The sequence below is a fragment of the Nyctibius grandis genome, chromosome 1, assembly GCF_013368605.1.
Source record: "Nyctibius grandis isolate bNycGra1 chromosome 1, bNycGra1.pri, whole genome shotgun sequence".
Taxonomy (NCBI): domain Eukaryota; kingdom Metazoa; phylum Chordata; class Aves; order Nyctibiiformes; family Nyctibiidae; genus Nyctibius; species Nyctibius grandis.
The window spans coordinates 1,852,979-1,877,923 of NC_090658.1; the positions used below are offsets into that span (position 1 = coordinate 1,852,979).

The following is a 24,945-nucleotide window of genomic DNA, read 5'->3' on the forward strand; positions in this document are numbered from 1 at the left end:
TGGGTAATAGAATTAGGAGCTTTGTTGCTCCCTAGACCTGCTTTTTGAATTTCTGCTTTCTGGGATAGCTTCCACATCTGCAGAGAAAAGCATTTCACGTTATTCATTGTGTTTATCAGGACATGAAAAAAAAAAACCCTCATGCATTAAAATACATTCTACTTATTAGTAGAGCAAAAGGATATATAAACACTTTTTTTTTTCTTTTTTAGAGGAAAGGACAGAGGAGAGGGATAGAAGAAACTCACTGGAAAAGCCTACTCAACTGCACTCACCAAAATTCATCTCAGCATTTAGAATAACCAGGTATTATTTTCAAAGCCACAACTTAACTTTTAGATACACTAACCCTAAATGTCTGCCTGTATGAAAAGGAAATAAAATCAGATGTAATCAAGGCGAACTAACCTAGCAGAGAACATAACTCATCTTTGCACTTTTACCCGCTCTACATTGACAGAAAGGGTCACATCCAGTTTTGCAAAACAGAAAATTATCTTCGCATGCAACAGCCTGAACGTGCAAAATGCAGCATCTTTATTTACTACTCACTTAAAGCAAAGCATCAAGCAAACCTTTAACTGCAAGCAAATTACTGAGCCTGAACAACAATACCTTTTTTGGTGTTTATAATTACCATGCAAAGTCCTAACTTATCATTTTTAAAGGCAGCAGGGACCAAGGAACGAGCAAGTGCACCGTGTGTTTTACAGCGAGCCATGTGAATGGCCGAGGAGCAGCCGTGACTGGGCCTGAAAGGAAACTCATGGATCCTTCCACCAGTTGAGCACAGACCAGAAGAGACACCCATGATGTTATTGTTAAAGCATAAAGACCAAAAAGTGGAGTAAAACCAAATGTTGACAATTTATTTTTCAGAGACATTAAAAGGTCTCTAGCAGCACGCTTTCGCTGCTGCAGCTGAACTCGATGGGGCAAAAATAGGAGCACAAAAAGTTGTCGTCCTCAGAACTGAAATGCAATTCATTACGGATTTATAAACCAATGCAAAATAGTAGCTTAGGCTGGACAAGGTTAGGCTAGAACTCCTGCAGAGGATTAGAGACACTACTGTTTGAAGACACTAACACTCACTCACTCTGAAGCCCTTTGTTCTTAAGAGAGAAGCTATTTTAATGCTGCCCCCCCCAATGGAGTAAGGTAAAGCACAGGCTAAAAAGGCATTAAATACCAGGCATAAATATTCACCATCACATTTGTTTTGTATGAGAAAGCTTAGTGCTGTGAAATGAAATAAAACAATGCAAACTGAAGTGCCCCACGGCCAGTGGCTGGAAAAAACGTGTTTTGGGGCCACGATAGCAAGCTTGCCCTTCACTCTACAGGGGAAACCTTTACAATTTCTCTTTAGATCCTGGCCCTGCTCACGACTGCAATTGGGCTTCAGTGGCCATGCTGGAGAGTTCGTAATAAACGTATCTGGAGACAATGCTGGTATTTTGTGTGGCTGTGACAGTCTGAGGATGTAAGCAAGACAAGGCTGGCAAAGGAGATAACAGCATGCCTGAAAGCTTATCCGGTTTTGCGAACAACAGCAGTTGATCTAAATAGAAGATACTACTACCTCTAGCTACAAACCTTGTTCTGCTCCTAACAAGCCATCAGAGCTAATTCAAACACATCTGCAGAGTAATGGAAATGAAGTCAAATGCCACAACCCAAGATCTCGCTGTGTAAGTGTGTCCAGAACGTCTCTGAAACATCCAGCCTTCTCCCCTCGCTCCTCTTCCCCACCGTGAAATGCAGCTGGAGCTCTGGGAAGGGCTGTCTCCACCTTCTGTTAACAATGCTCCCATATGAAACTGAGACCTTACAGGCTAACGTCTGGGAAGTCTGCTGCTTTGCCTTGAGGAACTGTGTGTTTGCAGCACTTCTACCCCTCCCTCGTTAAACACTAGGGAATTAAAAGTTCAACCCCCACAGCAATACCGTGACTGCCACAAAACTGCTGGCAAAATAAATCCAATTGCAAAAATCAGAATATGACATTCGTTATCTTCAATATTTATTTTCAGTTTTAAATATTTTTCCTCTAGATATATTTTCGTTCAGGTTTTTTATGGCACGTGTAATTTTGGCCTCCAATAACTGTCAGTAACTACTTCCTTTTGCAAAAAAGTGCCAATGTCTAAAGCCTCACGTAATTATAGTTTAAGTATGATATGTTTTTAAACTGTTTATATTTACCATTGAGAAGTTGCAAGCAATTGCACAGACAGTGGTATATTAAGGAATTACTTTTCAACATTTCTCTTTAGCTGGTCATCTGGGATTTAACAAGTTATTCTCTTAAGCACTCCTATACTCCTATAATTTTGCAAACATTTTATTTTTTCTTTTATTTGTGTTAATTTAACAGTTTTTCTGTTATTTTGTTACACAACTTGTTTTCTATTATGTTAGTGTTTCTTCTATTAATAAGAAAAAATGAATTTCCACCATGATCAATGCAGGTTTTTATTCCCAGACAGCACAAGGAGTCTCATATAACTCTGTTACTGGACTCCTAACGAAACCGTACACTTCACCACGTTTGTACACCAGACGTGCAAAGACAAAGCATACAAAAGGGAAAAGGTGGAAAGGGTCATTTTTTCACTGCAAGTGCTGCATATCATGTCACTATTTATTACGTCTTCCTAAGAATTATCATTTATGTTCATGTTTAAGGCCAGGTTGGACGAGGCTTTGAGCAACCTGGTCTAGTGGAAGGTGTCCCCGCCCCTGGCAGGGGGGTTGCAACTAGATGGTCTTCAAGGTCCCTTCCAAGCCAACCCATTCTATGATTCTATGATTATGAATGGTCTTTATATTTACTAATGTTCAAATATTTTAGTAAGTATGAACAGTAATTCATATTCATTGTGCATGCCAGAGGCACTGAATTATTGGGCTGTAACTTGTTCCTTGTGCAAAGCACATTTATGCCAGGACATGGCATGAATGAGAAGGGTAAGACGCTGACATCTCGCTAAATGCTGCTTTTCATTAGTGTCTCATTTTTGAAAGAAGGAGAAAAAAGGTGTTTTCACTCCAAATACACAATCAATGCGTTACTGGTACATCCGAAAGCACAAGCACAACTGAAAAGTCCTGTCTTTGTTCTGGGAAGTCTGTGGTTCACTGTGCCTTTTTGGCAGGGCAGCATGCGATTGGCTTAACATGCATTCGGTAACATACAGGAAAAAAACCAAAATGTGACAAATAAAAATATAGCTTGTATTATAAAAGACTTTTAAAGGCATGCAAAATATATACAGTGCAATTAATGGTTCATGCAAACTTTGGTGAGGTTACAATTGTACATTCAAACATGCTAGAGTACACAGCTGAGCCCTACGCCATCGGGCTTTGAAAACAACCACCCACAGATCTAACGCAAAATTGTTTTTTCAGCGTAGTGAAATTTTCTCTAAATCCAGCAGACACTGAGAAGAACGCCTATATGTTCATATTAGATTATGTATATATTTAATAATACAACCTCCTTATCATACACAACCATACTCATACCACACAGTTGTTGTATCCTCAGAAACCAGTAGCGGGGATTCAGCCTCACTCGTGTTTACGCAGGGGGCAGGAACAACTCCGCTGGTCAGAACTGACCGCAGCTCACTACAGTCAGGTTTCTGACCAGCAGAAGGCTGTTCTGGATTTTTCTGTACAGATCTAAATGCTGACAGATTTGCCTGATCAATTGGTTTTGATGTAGATCTTTGAGGCAATCCACTTATATTACTAACTAATTCAGTGTTAAGGGACACAAATGGCTGAGCCGCAGTAAAGGATCCTGCACTGTCCTTACCAGATACACTGACTCTATCATTAAACACGTTTGTGCTTAGCAAAGTTCTCTCACGAAAATTTGACCTTTCCATCCTCGAAGTCTTAGGCACATCAGAGTGATATCCTAAATTACGTGGTTTAACTGCATCAGCTGCATCGCTCTGTGGAACACAACCTACTCTGTAAGCCACACAGGGAAAACAATTAGAGGGTAACTGGTGTGCTGAGTACTCACTGGAGGTTGATGGAACGCTTCTGTCAGCGGTGGGTGGCGCTGGATCGACTGATACAGGCTGCCTACTGTCCTTAGACAAAAAATCGTGAATGCTTGTCCTTCGAGTAGTTCCTTCTGCCGTAGAAATCACGCTGCTGGCACGAGGTAAGGTGGCGTAAGGGTTGCAATCTCTTGATTGTCGCTGTGATACGGTCGCTTGGATCTTTTCTTTAACTGATCTGGCCTTCCCTTGAGAGCCTGATGTAAATTTTATTGGAGAGCTTGTAAAGAAGGTGTCTTCGGTTTTACGAAGGCTGGGCCTTCCAAATTGTTCTGGTTTAATGGATCGTCCGTCTGAGAAATCAGCTGTATTTTTTACACTTAATGATCTCACAATACCACAGCCGGCAGACGGCTGTTTCCTTAGCTTCTCCCTTCCTGTCAGCTCCACAGACTCAGATAAGCTTTTCATGACTTCATCTAAAAGATTCTCTTCACTTGTAGATTTCATCTGTCAAAAATATGAAACATCTTATAAATTTATAAATTGTAATGTCGACCTTTTCTCAAGCCATCTTTGTGGACAAAAACGAAGAACAATTCTAAAAAGTATTCTTTTTGTTTTAATTTCTCAGATCTAAAAGCAGTATTACAACATCTACGGTACGTACCCCTGAGTTTTCTGTACAGCTCACAAGCAAGTACTTTGAAAACTAGGTGTCAGACAGATCATAACTATCTGGAATTAATTCCTGTAATACTGATTAACTCAACAAATCAGATGATCAAAACTTTGAGTTCATCTTCTCACTCACTTGCCCTCTGCCATCACTCATCAATACTTCCTAAGCAATTTCATATGGACTATTATTTTAACTTATACTGATCATCTGGAGTTAAAAGCTTAAATTCTCTATACAAATAATAAAGACAAAAAAAATCTCAGGAAGTAATACAAAGCACAGGACTTTTAGGCACCCTTGGTGTCTAAATTTGGACCAGACAGCTCCCAAATTTCTCTTTTTGGAGAAAAGACCTCAAGGTTAGAAAAAACCTTTAGGTGAAAACTATTCACAGGCTCAGTGGAGAAAGACTTCAGTCTTTTTCAAAATTGTAAGAGAGACAATTTGCACAGAATTAAGCTAAGAGCATTAAGGAAATGCTCTGGCAGAAGGCTGCAAAGAGACCTCCTGAAGACCCTTCCAGCCCGAATGATTCTGTGATGCTGCGAAAGGGGTTCTGTGATTCATGAACAGCAGTGGACTAGGCTTGATGACTCAGGTGGTTTGTTTTATTTCTGTTGCTAGAAGAGTATTGTCTAAGGCTTAAAAAACAAAAATCCTTATCAGAGAGACCATAGGTGAGGTCATTTTAAGTATCTAACAAAAAATGCAGAAACTTAGTCCAGACTCAGGTCACAGACTACCCCAAATCAGTTCAGCTGGGAATGTGTATTTTTCAACTTCACTTGCGGCGTTACAAATAGATGGAGTCTGATCCTTACTCCTGACAGGCCCTACTCACAGTAACTGTCTTGCTTTACCCTAGAGCACTTCTGGGTGTCAGACAGATGTACTCAAGAACTAGCGATGAAGAAATTAGAGTACTAGCAGAGACAAGGTGGTTTTGGCCTTCTAACAAACTGTCACTGATTTAGAGAAACGTTCTCTTTGTCTTATTCCTCTCGGATTTCAATGAGCTCTAAAGTCAGGGGTTTTTTCCCAGTAGAGTTAAGAAGATGCAACTGAAGGAGACAAGAGTCTCTCCTCAGGGAACAAAGTAAAGCATCTTCCTTCCTGTTGATGTAAGAGAGATCTGACAAGAGCTCTTACTGAAGACAAGTGCTGAACTGGAAGAAAAATAAACCTCCTTTGAGTTTATGGCCTTCCATCTGAGCTCTGATGAGCGTACCATGTGTCAGCACACTGGGATCAACTTTCTTACCTAATTCAGTAACCTGGAAGGGGTCAAACGGCGAGATTCCAACTGATTTTGCGTGTAATACAGCAAGAACAGTTTATCAGGATACAGTCCACACTACTTCTTAATGTGGGTGTAACTGGTATCCTCCACAAAGCTTTAAAGCAATTCTACTCACCGTAAATCTTCTAGTAATTCTGTCCCCATATATGGGATAATATGTAGTTAAAATGTTTTTCCAACTAACCTCGCTTGAGGTACTCTTGTTGCTCTCTTCTAAAAACTGTTGCAGGGTAACAACTTCACTTCCAGGAGAACCAGTTTTGATCTGTTTTCCACGGCTCTCCAGTGCTTCAGGCGTCCTTTGCTGGAGCACAGGACTAGACCTCGTGTGACCTTTCAAATACTGAATAGGGCTGCTGCTGCTGCTGGACCAAGCCTCGTGTTCATGGAGCAGACTGAATTCTCCGCTGCTGTGACTCTGCGGCCTGCTTTGGTTAACTGCACCTGCTTTGGGGGTAAATGGGATTAAGTGCTCCAGAAGAAAAACACACGAAAGCTGTTAAACAGTATAACCTTACTCAAATCTGGAACATTATCCCGTTCAGTTAACAATAATTCTATTTAAAATACTAAAAAATCCAGTTGTCCTTTTTTACTCAAACCAAATATATTACTAATACAATTGCACTCCCCTGACTTACCTCTTACAGCTTTTTAAACATGACACGACAGCTTTGGAATAAAAAACTACCTTTCACTTACAATCTGGGCCTCCATCTACACACTACTATGTTCCAAGAGGCTAAAGATTCGCCTCCACTCTTGTTCAGCATCACTGTGAGGCACACACTCTCATATACTACTAATGAGCTTTACATTAAATGAAATATAAAGGATGGAATGGAAGAAGTATTTTCTTCAACATAGTTCTTCAACAAGAACTCTTTAGGAATGCTGCTCCTCCAACAGTTTCTGTTGTTACTTCTGGTTTATTACAATTGTGACCTGAAGGAAGCGTATGGCATTAAATGCAAAATAAATTCCACCACACCAATTATTATTTTTCAATAATTGTGAATTTCTTAAAAAATACTTATGAATAATCAAGTATTTCCTGCTTTATGTCACTCCTAAGAAATGAACTGAAGTTTGAAGAAAGATAAATTGTTTGCAGCAGAAATTTCTAATGCTGTATTGGAAACCGGGGCAAGGACTACCTCAAAGAATCTTTTACAGAAGGGAGTAGTCCAACAGACAGAAAATAAACTAATAAAAGTCTTAAGCTAGCATTCATCTCAATTTCCAAACAACGAGATACAGTTTAATAAATGCAAGCCATGAATATTAAATCAAGTGTTGAGCTGGCAGCATTCTAGTCTAGTACGTACAATGGTCTCCAGCTAGAATGGCCATTATACACAAAAATATATCAAAGCTTGTAATATATGAAATTTAGAGAATATTGTTGAATCCAGGAATGTTATTGACCTTTTAAAAACAAATATAGAAGTTTACAGGATGGTATCACACATGCCATTTTGCCTGGTTTGCGTTGTACGCTATACAGCTTTACAGCAGCAGCACACCGTAGTAGGATGCTAGGAGAAAAAAATGGAGCAACTTCTTTGCTTAAAAATAAGCAATTTTAAAGTAATTTGGGGGGAATTATTATTTTGTAGCATTGTTACTTGGGTTAGGTTTGGTTTAAAATAGTTTTAAACTTATATACTAGTATCACCCTTTTAATATTTATGGAAAACATAAGTTCTGTTAATACTTGTATCCTCCCCTAATTTGGGGAATGAAGGCTATAAAATGCTTAAAGGAAAACATGCTGCGGTGTGTTGTGGGAATTTTTTTGGTTTTTACCTATCTAGATGATCTTACAGAGCAAATAATGGAAGCAAAGCAGGTATGTAAATTCCCCTACAGCATACCTTTGACTTCATGGAGTGAAGCATTGTTATTGCTATTGCTAGTGGATGTTCTGCCACTATCAAGGCTGGCTGGTCTGGAAGCTAAATGGAAAATCAGGAGACAGCATGATGAACAACCTTTGAGCAGATGAGGCGGCACCTTTCCATTCTGCTCGCAGAATGCTCAGAGGCAGTAAGCATGCACTATCACAGGCTGAGCATGCCCATCGTCAACAAAGAGGTTTCTTACAGATCAGAAAGCGAAGGGATTTCCAGGCAGTCCAAGGGGACACTTTAGAAAAGGGCACTACAGGAATAGTAAGGTACAAGGGAGAGGAAGAGAGAAATAGAGTGTACATTTAGAATTGCAACTGAGCAGTTAGTGGGAAAGCAGGATTTTAGAGCTGAAAGGACGGGCATGCCGAAAGCTGCTCGTGATTAGGTCACTTACAACAGATTTGACAAGGAACCTTGCACATTGTTGAAATGCCACGAGCAGGAGGAGCAAGAGCATCTGCACAGACCATGTCCTGTACTCCTAGCCAATACAAGGGAAATGCACTGTTACTGTCTTCAAAAATGTTTGGTGCTCATGCTAATTTTAACTGTTTACACAAGAGTTAAAACCTCACTTCTAAGTAATCTATTATAGCTTTCACTTCACAGCTTTGCTTGAAGGAACATGTAATGATTTTATAAAATACGGTACATGGCAAATTTAGGTTTCACTGAACAGTAAACATTGAGAATCAGGCCAGATTTGGGTTTTTTTTTTTTTTTTACGATTGAAATTATAACTCCTTTTATTTTACTATTAACTCCAAATAAATTTTTAAAAGGGAAAATGTTTTGATCCTGTTCAGATGCACTTCATAGATACTTTCTACTAGAGATATAGAACATCCATCTGATATAGAAGTTAAGAAAGAAAAGAATAATCTGAAGAACTGATAGCACACATTCAAGAGATACGCGAGTCACAGAAAGCATGCTCACTTGTAACAATGCCGTTCACTTTTTTTTTTGCAAACTTTGTTAACATTCATGTAATATATTCTTAATTCATTTAACTAAAGTTCACATCTTACCATGAACTCTCGATCCTGTACTAGAATCATCACTAATACCTTGGGGACTTATGTCTTCAAAGGATGTCGTATCTACACACAGAGACATAAAAGCAGATGTAAAATAAAATAAAATGAGAATATTATTGAAATACTTATCTCTAAATATATAAAAATACTTTTCAAACCAATCCTTTTTTACTTAGGTAACATTCTGTAGGAAAAATCCTGAAACATTTTATAACTGCAGTTATTACACCTATTCAGTATCTTAGCACTGCAACTCAATTATTAAGGTTGCTTTTTGCTGAACAACTTAGAATACAAATAAAACCAGTATTTATTATCAAATTGCTGTTACACACAGTCACATCACGGTGCAAAGAGCTTCTACCTATACCTTTATTATTTAGCAACTGCTTGGATCTGAAGCCTGTAGAGGAGTTGACAGTTGCAAAGTTGATAGCTGTAGTAGAGAAGGCCATAGCTCCCAATTCCTTCCTCCTTTTACCCGTGGATATATCATCAGGACCCTCCAGATGCTCAGAACTACCTGTCCATTGTCCTCCTGCCAGGACCATGGACTGCACCAGGTCATTCATGGCTGGGATGCAAATGAAAGCAAATGATCAGCATGGTCAATGTCTTTGCTTCTGCTCTTATTTTGTATTGCAAAACGGCTGACAGTTCTCTAAGCGTTAAAGCGCATCGAGTACCGCAAGATACAAGCACAAGATCATCCGTGTTATGACATGCAATCAGCTCAACGAATGAGAAGTGGTGTAAGTCAGAGGCTTCTTTCAGCTCAGTGTGGTTCTTAAACCGGGTTGGATTAGGTCTACTCGCCATGCGTGCGCTGCAGTGACATGGGGCATGGCTGTTAGAAGCTTGGATACACCGTTTGCGATGGAAAAATGGAACGAGTGAAGATAAAACGGGCAAAGGTGCTGAGACAATAACATGTCCACAATGATACGGGATCCTTGTACAGTGCAGGTTACTGCAGGGATACTGTGTTGGACATAACAAGAAATAAAAGGATCTGAAAAAGATGACATCTGATGATATTCACCTTTACTTCACAGAAGTAGAGAAAACTGGCCACCTCTCACTTTAAAATGAAATCAAATCAATCAATACAACATTTTGGCAACAACAACTGATGAGTACTTGAAGAGTGACAGACCACCGTACAGCCTTGCACTATTTTCTACACTTTCTTTAAACAACAAATTACAGTGATTTCTTAACCAAAGGCTTTTGAAACGTGTCATTTTGAACTCTTTAGGTTGACACAGTGCACTGTAAATTTATATACACATAAAGACATGTGTATATAGACAACTATGTATACAAATATATGCAGTCACAATGCACTGAATATATATATGTATGTGCTTGTGCATGTCAACGTGTGGGGGGGTGTGTGCACATATATAAAGCATTCAGTGCCAAGGTTTTAAAAAAGAAAAAGAAAAAAGAAAAAGCTCCAGCTCCTTGTATTGCAGCAGGACTTGCACGTTGCAGAAGAGGAGGAAAAATACAGCGCAGTCCAGGGAGAGGTTAGTGAAAAATTAGTAATGGAAGCCAGTGTAGCCATTTAAAAGAAGCTGAACTGTCATAAAGTCTTACACATGGAGCGACGGTAGAAGGCCTTCATTTTGTCTTTTTCCTTCGGTCTGTTCCTCAAAAAGGGCAGTCTTTTCAGTGCAACCACTTTTATGTCATAGCATGAGGAAAAACGGAAACAGGGAAATGAAAGAAAAAAAGGGAGAAGAACAGATGGAAGTTAAATGTTGAAACTAAGGACAGAAATGAATGTCTGAGTTTCAGCTACGTATGCTACGCTAAAAACTACCATTCTCATGCTTCTGTGGGATCATGAAACATGAAAACTACACTGAAATATGAAAACTACACTATGAAAACTTTAACATACTCAGAAATGCACCAAAAATAATGGGGAAGAGGATAATACACTTTGAAAGTTCTACCTGCCAAGGTCTTCAAAAAATAAATGTAACTTCTTTTCAGATGATTATAGAAATCAATGATTATATAGTTTTTACCATGAAAAATAACATCTCTTGAACATAAAAATGTGAAGCAAAAAAAGCTTAAAATAAAAACAACTCTAATAACAACTTCTACTTTAAAATATGTTCACATCATTATTTTTTGAGATTAATGACTTCCGTAATGTTTTGCCCTGCCTCTCTAGTAGGACACAATCTATTATCAGTCTTTGTTTGTTATATTTTGTGCTTACTAATAACTTTGGTCATCTCCTGTCTTGGAGAAAAATTACATGGACCTTATGTTCAATCTACTGTTTATGTGATTTTAAGATTTTACTGTAATAATCCACTTCAAATATGTAATAAGAAAAATAAAATCAAGATTTATTGGCTGGAATGGTATATACCAAATCTTTTAGCTGAAAAAATACCAAAGATTTAAAAAAAAAAAGCAAAGAAAATCCAAATGTGAGTGTTGCTGTAACATTTTGGGAGGGCTAAGATAAAATTGAGATGCATAATATCAGGAAACAGAGTTAAACTGCCAAGTGTACAGAAGCCACGTGCAAACAACTGGCAGGTAAAGATCCAGAAAGAAATGCACAATGAAATTACCAAAAAGTTCTTATTTGTGCAGGTATGAAGGCAGTGCAGCCAGTCTATCAGCCCAAGATCTGCTTGGCTTATCTCTCTGAAGTCACTTTTGGGACACGTGCCTGTCATTTGCCTTGGTTTTCTGCAAAAACACCCTCCTGTGTCAGTCCTTACAGTGTGGGGTGGGGAAGAACAGGGAGAAAAGAAAGGCACGTGTGCTACCTGTGTGAGGTCGGAGTACACCGAGTACAATTTCACCTTTGAATTATTCACTGCGTAGGTATACAGGTATTTTTTATTATGTACATTATACTTGTAGGTACTTCAAAATAACCAGGTTTTTGGTTTTTTTTTTTTCAAGTATCATTTGAGTCATCTGTGATTCTTGTTCACTAACACAGATCACCTCCAAAAGGACTGATTTATGGCCCTCAGCAACTGTACCACATGGAAGACTCCACTGCAACTACCAATGTCCTGGAAATCGTATCTCAAAACCTGTCCTTTGGTAAAATGCAGCCTCCTTGAGAGACTACGTTAGGTAGTATCTGCATAGAATACGGCTGAAGAAATGTCTTGCAAAAAAATCCTGGAATGGCAGAGCTACAGCAGAAACATACAGGGCACCACAAAGTTCAGCTTAAGCTCTTTACACACCTTTATTCCAACAGACTTTAAAAATGGGATGGCGGGAGGACAATTTTGGTCTTAATAATCACCTACTCAAAGAACTCTAGTTATAATTCATTAACTTTTCTTTCTCTTTTCAGTATTCTAGGGACATGCTCTCGCTTTCCGAGCTGAGAATGAATGATGAGTATTGCAGAACTCCTCCACTCATCAGGAAACCTCCCATTTTGTAATCCTCCTCCTGTTTGCCAGGGGAATTCTGTACGGATAGCATTAAAATCCTCAAATCGTTTTGTTCATGCACACAAGCAAATGCTAGGCAGACATCCTCTAAACGTTTTTGGTAATAGACAATGCAGCCCAATATACTGCTTTTACTTCTGCTACGATACGATGTGTCTGCTACTGGTACTACTATTTAAAGATGATGAGTTTACTAATAGCCTTAATTCCTCGGGACGTTGTTAATAAGCTGAAATGGCTGAAGTGGAAGCGAGCACAAATAACCTGTTTTTCTCCACAAAAAGAAAAATTTCCGCTTGCCTGCCTTGGGTTTTCTATGCAGAATGGATCCCATCCTCCTGAGAAAAAAGGCTCTGCACCGAGCAGATGTGAGACCTACGGTACTCACCTGCCTCAACCCCTGAATACGGACAGGAAAAGCAAAGGTGAAGCTCTGCAGTCAGAGGAGCACACAGCATCCCCACTGCCTGCAGGATTTAACTCGTGCTCAAACGTTAACAGCCGTACAGGCACCCCAGGACCTCTGGAGGCAAACAAGGGCCCCAAGCACCCTGTGAGACCTCAGGTGCTGTCTTCTCTGCAGAACAAGGTAACCTGATTTTTGCACCAAGATCACCTGTCTTTGTAAGGGAATTGGTCTCTTGAAAACACGTGCATGAGAAAAAGTCCTGTATTAGGAAAACAGTGTCCATCACCACCTTCAAAAGAGGAAAATCTACAGATTGTACGTAGCGAATCTGTGTATCAGTAGTGGTAGCAGCAGGATAGTTAATTTTGGAATCAGTATCTCCTCTCGCTTTCTCTGACAGGGGATATGGGGTAGGAAAGTTCTACATCTCCAAGATCCCTTTATGTCAGATACTCTGTCCTCCAGGCTTTTGAGAACTCCACTGATTTGTGCCAGTGAGTGCAATTTGGGGAATGTAAGCTGCCTTCCCTCGCCTACTGAAGGACACGCAGGACGTTTCACCTCAGCAGTTCCCTCTGGAACCACCACCACCACTCCCAGACGCAGGAGATCAGGGTGGCACAGAGCCTGTCTCTTCCCGTACCCAAAACTGCCTTCAACTAGTGTAGGAAGCTACAATACCTGAGCATTTGCACAGACAGGTGGCAACTTACAGGTTTTCTCTTTCTTGTAGCTTCTTTCCAAGCCACTTCTTACAGAAAAGAAAGGAGCCACAGTATCTTGACATTTAGGATTTACAGTCATTCTAAAAGCAGAAGAAATAGACTGCAAAATGTGCACCATTACTGGTACTTCTCACACTGAGATATTCTCTGACCTTTGTGAGACGCAAACTGTCTCAGTAAGATTGTCAGCATTGAACTGGCACGTAATTCACCCAAGTTCTATCAAAACCTGTTGGTGACATGGGTAATGGAGGAAGGCTGGGATCCAGAATTAGATCAGCCCTTCCAGTTTGTGGATAAATACATTGGGATTAAGGGGAACATGAACAAGGTCCATGGAGTAGAAAGTTAATGAGGTCTGAACAACTTCAAACCTCTTTTGAGGATCAGTCGCCGTAAGTTCACCCATGGCTCCCACAGAGGTAACTACACGCTACAAGGTCCCAAGTATCATGCAAAGAAAACCGTCACATAACAGAGCCCTTCCAGAACATGAAACAGGTGACACAGATGCAGATGGGCTGAACCAAAGCATGCACACTCGCGATTCAAACTAAGACACTTGCAAACACATCCACTGTAGCTTCAGTCACTCCTGAATCGCACAAGACTTCGTTTAGATGTAAAAGCAACAGCTGGTTTTTTTTTTAAGTCAAAAGTACCTGTTTTCAACCCTTAGCAGACCCTTACACTGAAAAATGCTAAGCTTCCCAAATTGAGAAGTTAGCCACAAAAGTGATGAAGTGGACCCTTGAACTTACTATTTTCTCCAGTTATTAAAAAAAAATACTCACAAATCTGATGTTGAGTTTCCCTGAAATAGTGTTTTTAGATGTTTTTAACTTTGACTAAGCTTCTGCAATATGCACAGAAGAAAAAATACATCATAATGGCTTCAATCATTCACACAGCAAATTCACAGCTGGCACAAAACCAGAATATTGATCTGCTGTCTTTTGAAACCCAAGACATTGTATTTTAAAAAAGCATTACAAAGATTTTAAGTGAATTTTAATACACATCTATTCTGATGCTTTTACATGCACAGCCAAAATGCTTTTGGTGCATAACTATTAAATAGAACCATTACAGCCTGATAACTTGGGTGTAATATTATCTCTCAAGTTGTGAGAACCCAGGCAGTTTATGAATTAGGATCAGTAACAATTCACATCTTTTTTACAGGTTATGTCTCTGCATTAACTCTTCCTATTGCATATTCAAATATTATCAAAATTCTTCATGGTTGGTTTTGTGAGATGCTGGAGAAACACCTTCAGACAGAAGATGTTTTTAGCGACTAACGGACATGAGCACAACCACAGCTTGGAAAGCACTTCCAAGGCAAGGGGAAGGATTCATGCTGGGACAAGAGGGAGAAACAAAAACAGGTAGTAGTGGTAGCACCTGACATTCTATCCAAAATTCTGCCCGCCTGACCCAGTGGCAGTGCCTGCTGCTTCTTACCCAAGCACTGTGAATGTATTTTAACATTTACATTTAGGGCTACAGAAATGCTAAAACCTAGTTCCTGCCTAAACACTCAAGGAGTCTGCAATAAGTCAGTACAAATCTGTCATTAATAAATGAATTCAGGCTTCGTTCCTAAAGACTTAAAAAATTATCTTTAAAAATCCTGCAAAACACATAGTCTTTTCCAGCACCTTGTAATTTTTAATCACATCAAAAAGACATTTAGCCAAGGGTTATCAAAAGAAAAAAAAAATGTTCTGCAGTACTCACTACTACTCTTTTTGGTCCCCAAGGTCTGGCCATCTTCAAGAGAGTTTGAGCCCACAGAGGAACTATCCTGACTGTCCTGGTGGGGCAGCTGAAGAAATCCTTCACTGGATTCTGACCGGGTAGGTGTAAGGGTCATGGACTTCAAACGTTCTCGATTACCATCCTTCTTAGATTTTATCAGCTTCCTCATTTTCAGAGTAATCCAGTTGCCCCTTCTGTTATCAATAACACAGTACGTTTATTGCATTTACAATACATTACTTATGCCTTCAGACTTTTCCTAATTTGTGTGCAAGAGCACAGACACGATTCTGCTCCCCTGAAGTTTAACGAAATCTTGATTTTCAGCTGGAACAGAATAGGTATGTCATGGTTTAGATTCTGTTTATTTTTATATCATGTTCATCAGTACCTTCTTGGTGGAGATGGTTCATAAAATTTATACTGATCCATTATCTTCTCCTCCAATTTCTCCTTCTGTCGCCTTAATTCATTTAGCTTGTCACTGTAAACAGAAATTAATGACAATGTGCACTTCAAAAATGTACATATATGTGTAAGCAGCATGTTCCTTTGGATATGTTATCTGAAAGTTGTCACTTTTCATGAGGAATTCTTATATAACACTTGTTTCTTACTGAAAAATCAAGACAGACATACAGCAAACAAGCAGTCTTACATTTAGTGTTATGATATAAAATTGAAAAAAATTCCATTTGCCTTTATTACACAACAGAATTTTCCCCCTTTTTTAATAAAGTGCATCTAGGCTCTAACAGAATCATTTAGACAAGCACATTTTCTCTTCTCTCAAATTCGCTAAAAAAAGTTTACAGATTACAAACCTAGGAACCTTGCTTGTAGTAGAATGAGGAGTAACATTTTTATTGCCCATTTGCATCATCAGTAATGAACACAGTTGCACTGATCCTTTAGAACTAAAAATATAATGTTCGTAGTTTACCTGCTTTAATTTAATTTTTATTCTAAAAATACAAACACTTCACAAGTAGCATTAATTTCTCTATAAAACAGAAGCTGTTTTTTTTTTTTAAAGACAGGCATTAGTGTAACTGCTCTAATCACAGTAATTCAAGTGTTTTAAAAACTCACATGTACTGCCTTTGCTCTACATGGAAGAGATCCTTGCTTTCCATATTCTGCTCCAGTAATGTTCTGTTCTGTAGCATTAACGTCTGAATTTGATCTAGTAGATGTCTGTTTTCCTCCTCCAGATTTCCTTTAAGCTGGCTAAGCAGCTGTTAAATATATGAAAAGGCACATGCATATATATGTAAGCGTATTTTACACACAGATAATGAGATTAGCAAGAAAATGTAGGTCTACAAAGGATTCTGATAGTCAAATCAAACAGAAAACTTAACTAAATCATGACTCAGCTGATAAAAGGCTCTTTGATGCTTTCAATAACTTAAAACAGTTTACCTAACACATGAGCCGAATTTTTCTATTGCCTGTACAACAGGCAAATTGTCTTCAGACCCACTTCATTATCTGGAAACTAAATTGGCTAATTCTCAAACACTTCATATGATTTTATGAAGCTACAAATACACTTAAATAAGTATTACAACGATACCAGTCATGAAAATTCTCACATACCTCACACTGATTATTTAGTTTTGTAGATGTAATATCCAGCTGTTGGTACTGTTCTTTGAGTTTAGAAAACTCAGCTTCTAACCGTGTTTGTTCTAGTTTGGAATTGTTCAATAATGTTTTCAAATTCTTATGATCAGTTTGGAGAACTTCATTCTCTCTCAAGAGCTGACTGTACGTATGAGTAAGCCTGGAATTAAAAGACACCACAAAAGAATACATGCAGAGAGAAGGAAACGTATTTGTGACCCACATTACCCCTGAAGCATGAAATTTCCAGGGCTCTATGCTACTCCATAGAATACATATTAAAATTTCGTAGTATCTGAGGGCAAGCTGTCCCTCAGTTGCAGGGGTCAAGCAGGACTTTGTCACCCACTGCATTCCTGCTTCTACTGCCATTAACCTCAGTTATCTCGCCCCTTAAGCAACTCCTGCAGAGTGGCTTGCTCCCTCTACAGCTCACAACCACACTGCACAGTGCTTGGCCTGGCATTCCTCAAGATGTGATGTGGAATTCAGTACCCTCAGGATATAATAATTATTTTTTGTGTTTTTTTTTCCTGTTCAGTTTTTCTACAATGACTGTATCGCAGACCGATGCAGTGGAGTTGCTCTGAAGTATGCACTTGTAAGTGTCCTGAATTGCAGCATCAGCAAAGTGCTCAGAGCTCTACTAATTCACATATCAGACTTTTGCTTTACCTTTCATTTTCATCACGAAGTTTTTTATATTCTGCTGCTACAGTTTCATGCTTTTCATTTTGCTGCAGCATTTTCTCCTGTTCTGTCTTGAGTACTTTCTCCAATTCTTCCAGCTGCACTTTCTGTTTCAGCAACTGATTGTACCTGCAAACAAAAATTGTATTTTTCTTTTTTTTTTTTTTTGGAATGACAAGAAAATATGGAATTCTTTTGAAAAGGTGATCTTTCAAAGTTTTAAGATCTTAATTTTATAATTAAGTAATGCTAATTTTATTCATACTAGTTATACAGTGGTTTTTGATTTTGCTCAGGAATCACAGACTCTCATTTTACCTATGCATATTAGTATTTACCTATCTTCTAAGTCCTTATGCTCCACCTCCAGATTTTTGTGTGCAGATTTAAGACTTCCATGCTTAGCAATCAGAGATTCATACTCAGAAGCTTGGCGCTCATGCAGGTGTTCCAGTTTTTCATGATCTTTGAGGAGTGAATCATACAAGGATTTCAGATCCTCCCGGTCCTTGAGCACACATTCGTTCTCGTTTTCTAAAGCAGATTGCTGGATCACCAGTTGTGCATTCTGATTCATAAGAGATGTGCTCTGAGAATTAAGGGTGGAATTTTCAACCTGCATTCATAAACATGTGACAAGAGTAGCAAATTAATTTCATAGTCTGCATTATCTTATCTCCTCCTATTCACAGATTTCTTGAGCTTAACCCTTACCATCTTAGCAAGCCTTCTAGTTACTCTATTACCTGACAACTGTTAATGGGAATATTTTTTTCTTATATCCCAACAGACAATTCTAATTCAAAATATTCCAAGAATATTTTTATAGCAGTATTGCAAGAAAGCACTTAAGCATATGCTTAAATTTACACAGGGTTGCAAATAAAATTATTATTTACCTTCAAATATCTGTTAAAGTGCTATCTAGATGAGACACATTTTCCTCAGAGCACTGACAGCTCCAGTATCAAAACATCTTAGGGAAATGGATCACCAGTGATCCTCGTATCACAGAAGCCAAATCTGTGACGTGACTAAAATAAAAGGAACTTTCATATTGGCATAGATTTTTTTTTTAAATCTTTATTGTACAGAATCTCTATTGTCACCATAAAATCCTTATTGTACCCACATATCCTGTGAGATCTGGTGGAAAGTGCTCTTCTCGTAGAAGAGTACAATTTCTCCAACAGTTATGTCAGAACAGTATTAATGTCCATTAATACATTAAAGCCTTCAACATTAGACAGATGAAAAAATAAGCCAAACAACTTTACTTTGTGTGCCTCTGGAAGGATTAACCTAATCTAATCCTTGGATATTTTAAAGAATCGACGACACCGAACATGCTTGTCATCTGATCTGTATTAGGCTAGTTTCCTTCTCTTCCTATTCAAGAGAAGAAAAACAAACTACTGAGGCTTCTAATACCCTCAGGGTATCTATTAAGGGGAAAAAAAAAAAAAAAAAATCTATCACTCCAGTGCACTGTTACTAAGGAACAAATCCCTTTCTGTTGGAACTGCAGCATTCTTTGTTACAGAGAAAGCTGAACCTCTCCCTGGAAATGAAGTCATGTCTGATGGCATGGGTATGCTGTGAAACTTCCCAGACTGAATCCCGAGTCTGATTTAGTTCAGTATTCCCCGTTGTCCTTTCAGACATCCTTTCTCTTGTATGTTCCTTATGGGTAGCAGAAGGAATAGTAGAGTTACAGTTGCCTAAGAACAGTTTTGACATAGTCCACGTAGACCAGCTTAGTTTGCACTTCAGATTTAACTAATAGTTAATCACTCTTATTGTCATGAACATATTTCACTTTTCATTTTGATTTAGAGAGTTGTCTTGCAACTTGCCTGAAGCTACGAGCAAAACAGCTGAATTGTCAAGGAAGAAGAACTCCCCTTCCCAGTCTGTTGGGTGTAACACCATTCAGTCAGCCCCAGCAACAAAAATTACTTTGCTTGGTGAGGTTCACCACAAAAAAAAACAAACCAAAACCCCACCCAACCAACCAATTTAAAAGCAGAAAACACTTCCTCCTCCCAACTCACTGCCTCAATACTTTCAAATATCTACAGGTAATTAATTCTACAGGTTTATCAGATAGATAGGAAAGGCCTGGACTGTTGTGCAATTCATGAGGCAAAAAAGGAACTACACAGATATTCCTATTTTTTTTGACAAATGGGATCCCACAGATATATCCTCATCTGGTTTAAAATGGTGGATTTCCATGCCCACGGCCACTAATTTTTAATGATGAGATGAGACACAGTGTGTGCACACATGTTCTGTTCTGTCCCTAGGCTTGCCAGCCACAAAGGGGAGCACTGTGCACTGATGAGATGTCAATGTGGTGGATAGAAAGCGCGTCTGTGGGGCAACTGGGCGCTGCTTTCCAGAGACAGGATGGTAACACTCACAAAAGGCATTATTTGGTTACTTGTTTAAAGACTCCTTCACTCTTTGATTTCCATCCACCCTCCATCAGTTCTGACACTGTTTATTATTTCTGCTGAATTGTAGACTTTGTATTCCCTCTTTTAAGTAATTCTGATTCTTAGAGCTCCAAAAAAGCATTAGATCCATTAACAAGAATAATTCATTTATCAGAGGAAAAAAAAGATGTGTTTTTAATAACCCTGTTGAAGTATGAAGAACAACATCTGAATTTTGGCCAGAAGAGCCGCAAGCCTTTGTGGGCAACCATTTTTCATAATTTCCATGGTCACACATTACCTTTTTTGGCCTCTGAATTATCTGAATTCAATCTTCACATATTTATGTAGTTTTCAAAGGTTTATTTTAAATGTTTTGTACTTACTAATATCCTGATTTTCCTCTTGCGTACGGCATTTACTTTTTAAACTCTCTTTATAAAAATAGACAAAATACTGAATTTATTAGAGTCTCTTTGGACACACCACTTCCCTGACCTAATTTAGAAGTAAAAAAAGAAATTAAAAAAAAAATTCTCTTAGAAGACTGGATAAAAGAATCTACTGTACTCCTAAGTATAAAATCAAGAGTTTAAATTGGACAAACATAAAGGATTAAAAACAACTTGTAGAAATGTTATTATTCATCAGCAAACAAAATATTATTTGACTGCTCTTAGTGCAGATTATTTGCACACTACTTTCTTTTCCACGTCTGTACCAGAAGCGAAATGTGACTTAGAATATATTATTTCATTAGCTTTAAAGCTTTCATTTGAAAAAAAACTTCGAATTAATTTTATTTTTGAAAGCAAAATAGGAAAATATTACCTGCAGCTTGGCATTTTGAGTTTGTAGAGTCGTATTTTGTTCCTGTAGAGAAACAGTCTGTCTCTGAAGTGCAAGAATCTGAGCCTGCAGATTGCTATTCTGTGTCTCAAGTTGCTTTAGTTGTGTCTTCAGTGCTTGCTTCTCTGCCTGCAGTGTAGCGTTCTTTGAACATTAAAAAAAATAAAATTTGAGTCCACAGCTGTTTATTGAACTTCAAGAAAAAAAACCCTGTTTCTCCAAAACAAACAAAGCAGCATGACTGCACAGAGATTTACAGGGTGGGACAAAACTAAATCACCTTATAACCAAGTAACACACTGATATTATCACTAAAGGTTAAGATTGAAGAAATGGGTAACTAATATCGTACCTATGGGGAAACAATAAAGAAATCTCCATGACTCACGTACGTAAGGATTATATAAGAGGGATTTAAGAGATATCTGTGGATTCAAAAGGGCAAATTCAGGTTTCCACATTTCCTTTTAAATGCCAGTCACATGCTTTAAGGCATGCATCAGAGAAGAATCCAGCTGCTTCATAAACTATATTTAATTCCAGTTCTGCTTGGCACATAAACTAGGTGATAAATTGCATACTTTAACAATACTCTCATTCATATTACTGGAACAGCTCACAACAAATAATTAAAATCAGAGTAATATTAAAAACACATCTTACATTCCTTTCTACTTCGATTAATCTATCTTTAACTTTCAATAATTCTCTAGTAGTTTCCTGATTTTCTTTCTCCCACTTATTGACAGATTGATTGTCTTCTCCACTTCTTGGAGGAGAATTCTGAACCATCCGTTCCTCTTCTTGTCTTTGCTTGAGAGCTTCGTAGTTCTTCTTCACCTGAAATTATTTAGGACAACTTACATTATGTTTAGAATTTCCCATTTTCTACATCCTAATTTATTACACAACCACACCACTTTTCAAAGAATAGGAAGTGCTATATGTATGTTACTGTATTTGTAAATTTGCTTTTTGTATATGTTTGGGGAGACAATGTACAAATAACTTATGGATACTGATAGCTTAAACATAATAAACACCTGGGCTTATAGTCATACCTGTCTAACAGAAAGAGACCTCTATTTTCTGTCTTATTTCAGTGCTTTCAACTATCCCCTTATAATAAAGTACAACAACCAAGGAGATTGTATTTCTTTTTTTAACCAGCCCACTGAGGCTGTTCAAAGTAGATCAGAAAATGTAACTTACTAAGAAATTACTATTTTTGGCATCCCAAATCAAATCAACTTCAGATTATTTATCCACCTGACATATTCAATGACCAATAAACTCATCAACAACTTTTCATGTGATTTCAACAATGGGCCTGTATTATTGCAGTCTTAAACTGCAGTTGTGCCTTTGTCCTGCTTTACATTACCCCAACAACGACCACCTTTTGCTGTTGCACACAAAAAGTCAAGTATAGAAATAACAATAGCTGGTAGAGGAGTAGTGTAATCTTATAGAAAAAAAGGTCGTTCTTACTGTTTTAAGTTCCTGACGGAGCTGCTGGTTTAAATTTGTTGATTCTTCTAAACGAGCCTCCAAAGCAGCAATTTTTTCTTCTTTTATTTCGAGAGACTTCTTAAGTGTGGATTCTAATTTTGACTCCAAAAGCTTGTACCTACTGATCAACGACATCACCCACAAAAAAGTCTGTATTTCAAAAAATTATTTGAGATATTTAAATTCTAAACTGTTCTGAAACAGTAGCCTCACTGCTACATTCAAAAATGCTTGAATGCTGACTCTGTTCAAAAGCACGTGGACATCTCAGTACTCATCTCAAGACCTATGTCTAAAACAAACAGAAGATGGTAGTCAAAACCATTTTTGAATCCTTCTTTCTTTTAAAAGATATGAGATATACAAAAAGCCACGTTCAGCCCCACCAGGAGGGTGCTGGCTTTATCTGGATCATTAGTGTGCATGTGATGACAGCGCTCTTCCTTCTGGCTCCACTCCAGTGAATCCAGCAGGGACCTGAACTAAATTAGAACGTGAAGGATTTGGAGAGCAAGATTTTAATCAATTTCCATTTCCTGCCAGCTCCCAAAGAGGAGGCACTGGGGAAGGAGAGAGAATGCAGCACTTTGCAGGTGCATACTCATTTGATGCATGAATGTGCAAATTGCTCACTCAGCCCAGCTGCTGATATTTTAAGACAGTTTCCACTCCTGATGTGTAAAGCTTCTATTTTTTACCACATTTACAACACTGTAGGGCACCTAAAAAACCCAAATCAAATATTTGGGAGAGAAGTGGTCAGATTTAGAATATATCGGTTTAGAACAGGATCTCCTGAGAACTGTCAGTGCAGGATATTCTAATGAATTAGCCTTTTTAGGAAATACTGAAAAACCACACTCATTAATCACTTTTACACAGTTCAGTCACTGTACAGGTACTCTGAATCTGGAAAACATCCCATTTCTCTCCCCAGTGGGATAAAATAAAACCAATCACTAATACCCCCCCTTTTAATCTTGACTGCTGAAGAATCTATCAGTTTAGTGAACAGAATAGATTGCAAGAGACTCCTGAATGGACAACAGCATTAGATCTAGTCAGGAACTGGAGCAGAAGACCAATGGTAAGAGAATTAATAAGTAGAAAGCTGTCCAGTAGCATCATGGAGTAGGATGAGAATCCTAGATGTTAAGGTATGACAAGTAATTCTCAGGGGCTTAAGAAACAGTAGGCAGCCTATGAGTAGCAGAATAGATAGCATCTCACCTTCTTGAGCTGAGGTGTATATTCAGCTACAAATAAGGATTTCTGTTACTGAAAAGTTATACAATTATGTAGAAAACAAAGAAGGAGAAAGACTAATAGCAGAGACCCAATATCCAGTTTCCCTTTGAACACCTAATAGTGAAAGATGGTACAAATTTTCTAGTATCATTGAGATACATTAAGACAACAGCTATTTGAAAGGCAAGAGAAAACTGAGAACAAAGTCAACTCATGAAATGTGGTCAGCTTACGCCCCAACTGAAGGACTCTGAAGTGCTTCCAAGAACATTCAACAACAAACCCCAAGCAGCTCTCTCCAATCAGGGAGAGAAAAATTGTGCATTTTTAATTTCTGTCATCAAAATGAGAGGCAGACAAAAAACAGTGACACTGAGAAGTAATTTTGACCATGAGGAACCTCGCTTTCTACAGGCCTGATGAAACAATTGCTAATGCCTCACCCAGGTAATAAAATAAAGCAAGCAATCCAGGTACATTTTGGATGAATGAAGAAGTTGAGAATAACGGAAAGGCAGGACAGTGGCAGAGCACAATTTCAAACCAACCACTTTGAAAACAAATATTTCCCATTCACAATCATCCAGCTCTACATGAAGTTGTTAAAGACAGGTCTATATTCTGGTTTCAGAAGGAGCTCAAAACCGTAGCATAGCCCAAATTCCTTCACACCTAAAACTATTTGGTCACAAGCCTGAGCTCAGAGGTAGGCTTTAGATAATGGTCTGGGTAAGCTGCTTCTATTACTTGTTTGTGTAATTCCCACATACAGCTAATCTGGAAACAAAGAAATTAAACAGGTCAGGACAGGTGCCAGAAGTGTGTTAGAAGTTCATTTCCAAATTATAATTTAATGAAAGCTGGATAAAACTCCCCATTCCACAGAGCCACGTATCTGCAAATTTTCTTCCAATTTATAATTTACAGATACATTATAACATAATTCTGTAAAATGCAAAGGAAACACTAATATTGTATGGCCCAAAGTCATAATTCATATAATGTCACAAACCAACTAACCTCTGAGAGGTGAACCCACAACATCTGATTTTTAGAAGTATAAGCACTCATAAAGGACAAGTGCCATTGTCTGGAAAGTAGAAGCAGACTCATAAATCTTTTCATGTAGTACAATTTGCAAAAGCACCTTTAGAGAACAATATTCTCTCCCTTTGTGGGAGTGCTCACTCCAACCACTTGGAATCTAGAACGTGATTTAGAAAAACCTTGCTCAATCTGGATACTTCATCTAAGCAGTTTAAG

General features: G+C 38.3%; 1 protein-coding gene across 1 annotated transcript in view; it reads right to left on the reverse strand.

Annotated features, from left to right (window-relative positions):
* CCDC88A (coiled-coil domain containing 88A) overlaps window positions 1-24,945 on the reverse strand; it is a 70,131-nt gene continuing 45,186 nt past the window's right edge. The window contains exons 17-32 of the mRNA XM_068397874.1: window positions 22,414-22,555; window positions 21,586-21,762; window positions 20,905-21,066; window positions 17,971-18,248; window positions 17,618-17,761; window positions 16,916-17,102; window positions 16,406-16,551; window positions 15,705-15,797; window positions 15,293-15,507; window positions 10,563-10,646; window positions 9,331-9,534; window positions 8,952-9,023; window positions 7,885-7,965; window positions 6,192-6,454; window positions 4,046-4,535; window positions 1-77 (exon numbers count right to left, since the gene is read on the reverse strand). Of these exons, the coding sequence (XP_068253975.1) occupies window positions 13-77; window positions 4,046-4,535; window positions 6,192-6,454; window positions 7,885-7,965; window positions 8,952-9,023; window positions 9,331-9,534; window positions 10,563-10,646; window positions 15,293-15,507; window positions 15,705-15,797; window positions 16,406-16,551; window positions 16,916-17,102; window positions 17,618-17,761; window positions 17,971-18,248; window positions 20,905-21,066; window positions 21,586-21,762; window positions 22,414-22,555 (2,803 nt within the window). The 3' untranslated portion in view covers window positions 1-12. The remainder of the gene's footprint in view (window positions 78-4,045; window positions 4,536-6,191; window positions 6,455-7,884; window positions 7,966-8,951; window positions 9,024-9,330; window positions 9,535-10,562; window positions 10,647-15,292; window positions 15,508-15,704; window positions 15,798-16,405; window positions 16,552-16,915; window positions 17,103-17,617; window positions 17,762-17,970; window positions 18,249-20,904; window positions 21,067-21,585; window positions 21,763-22,413; window positions 22,556-24,945) is intronic.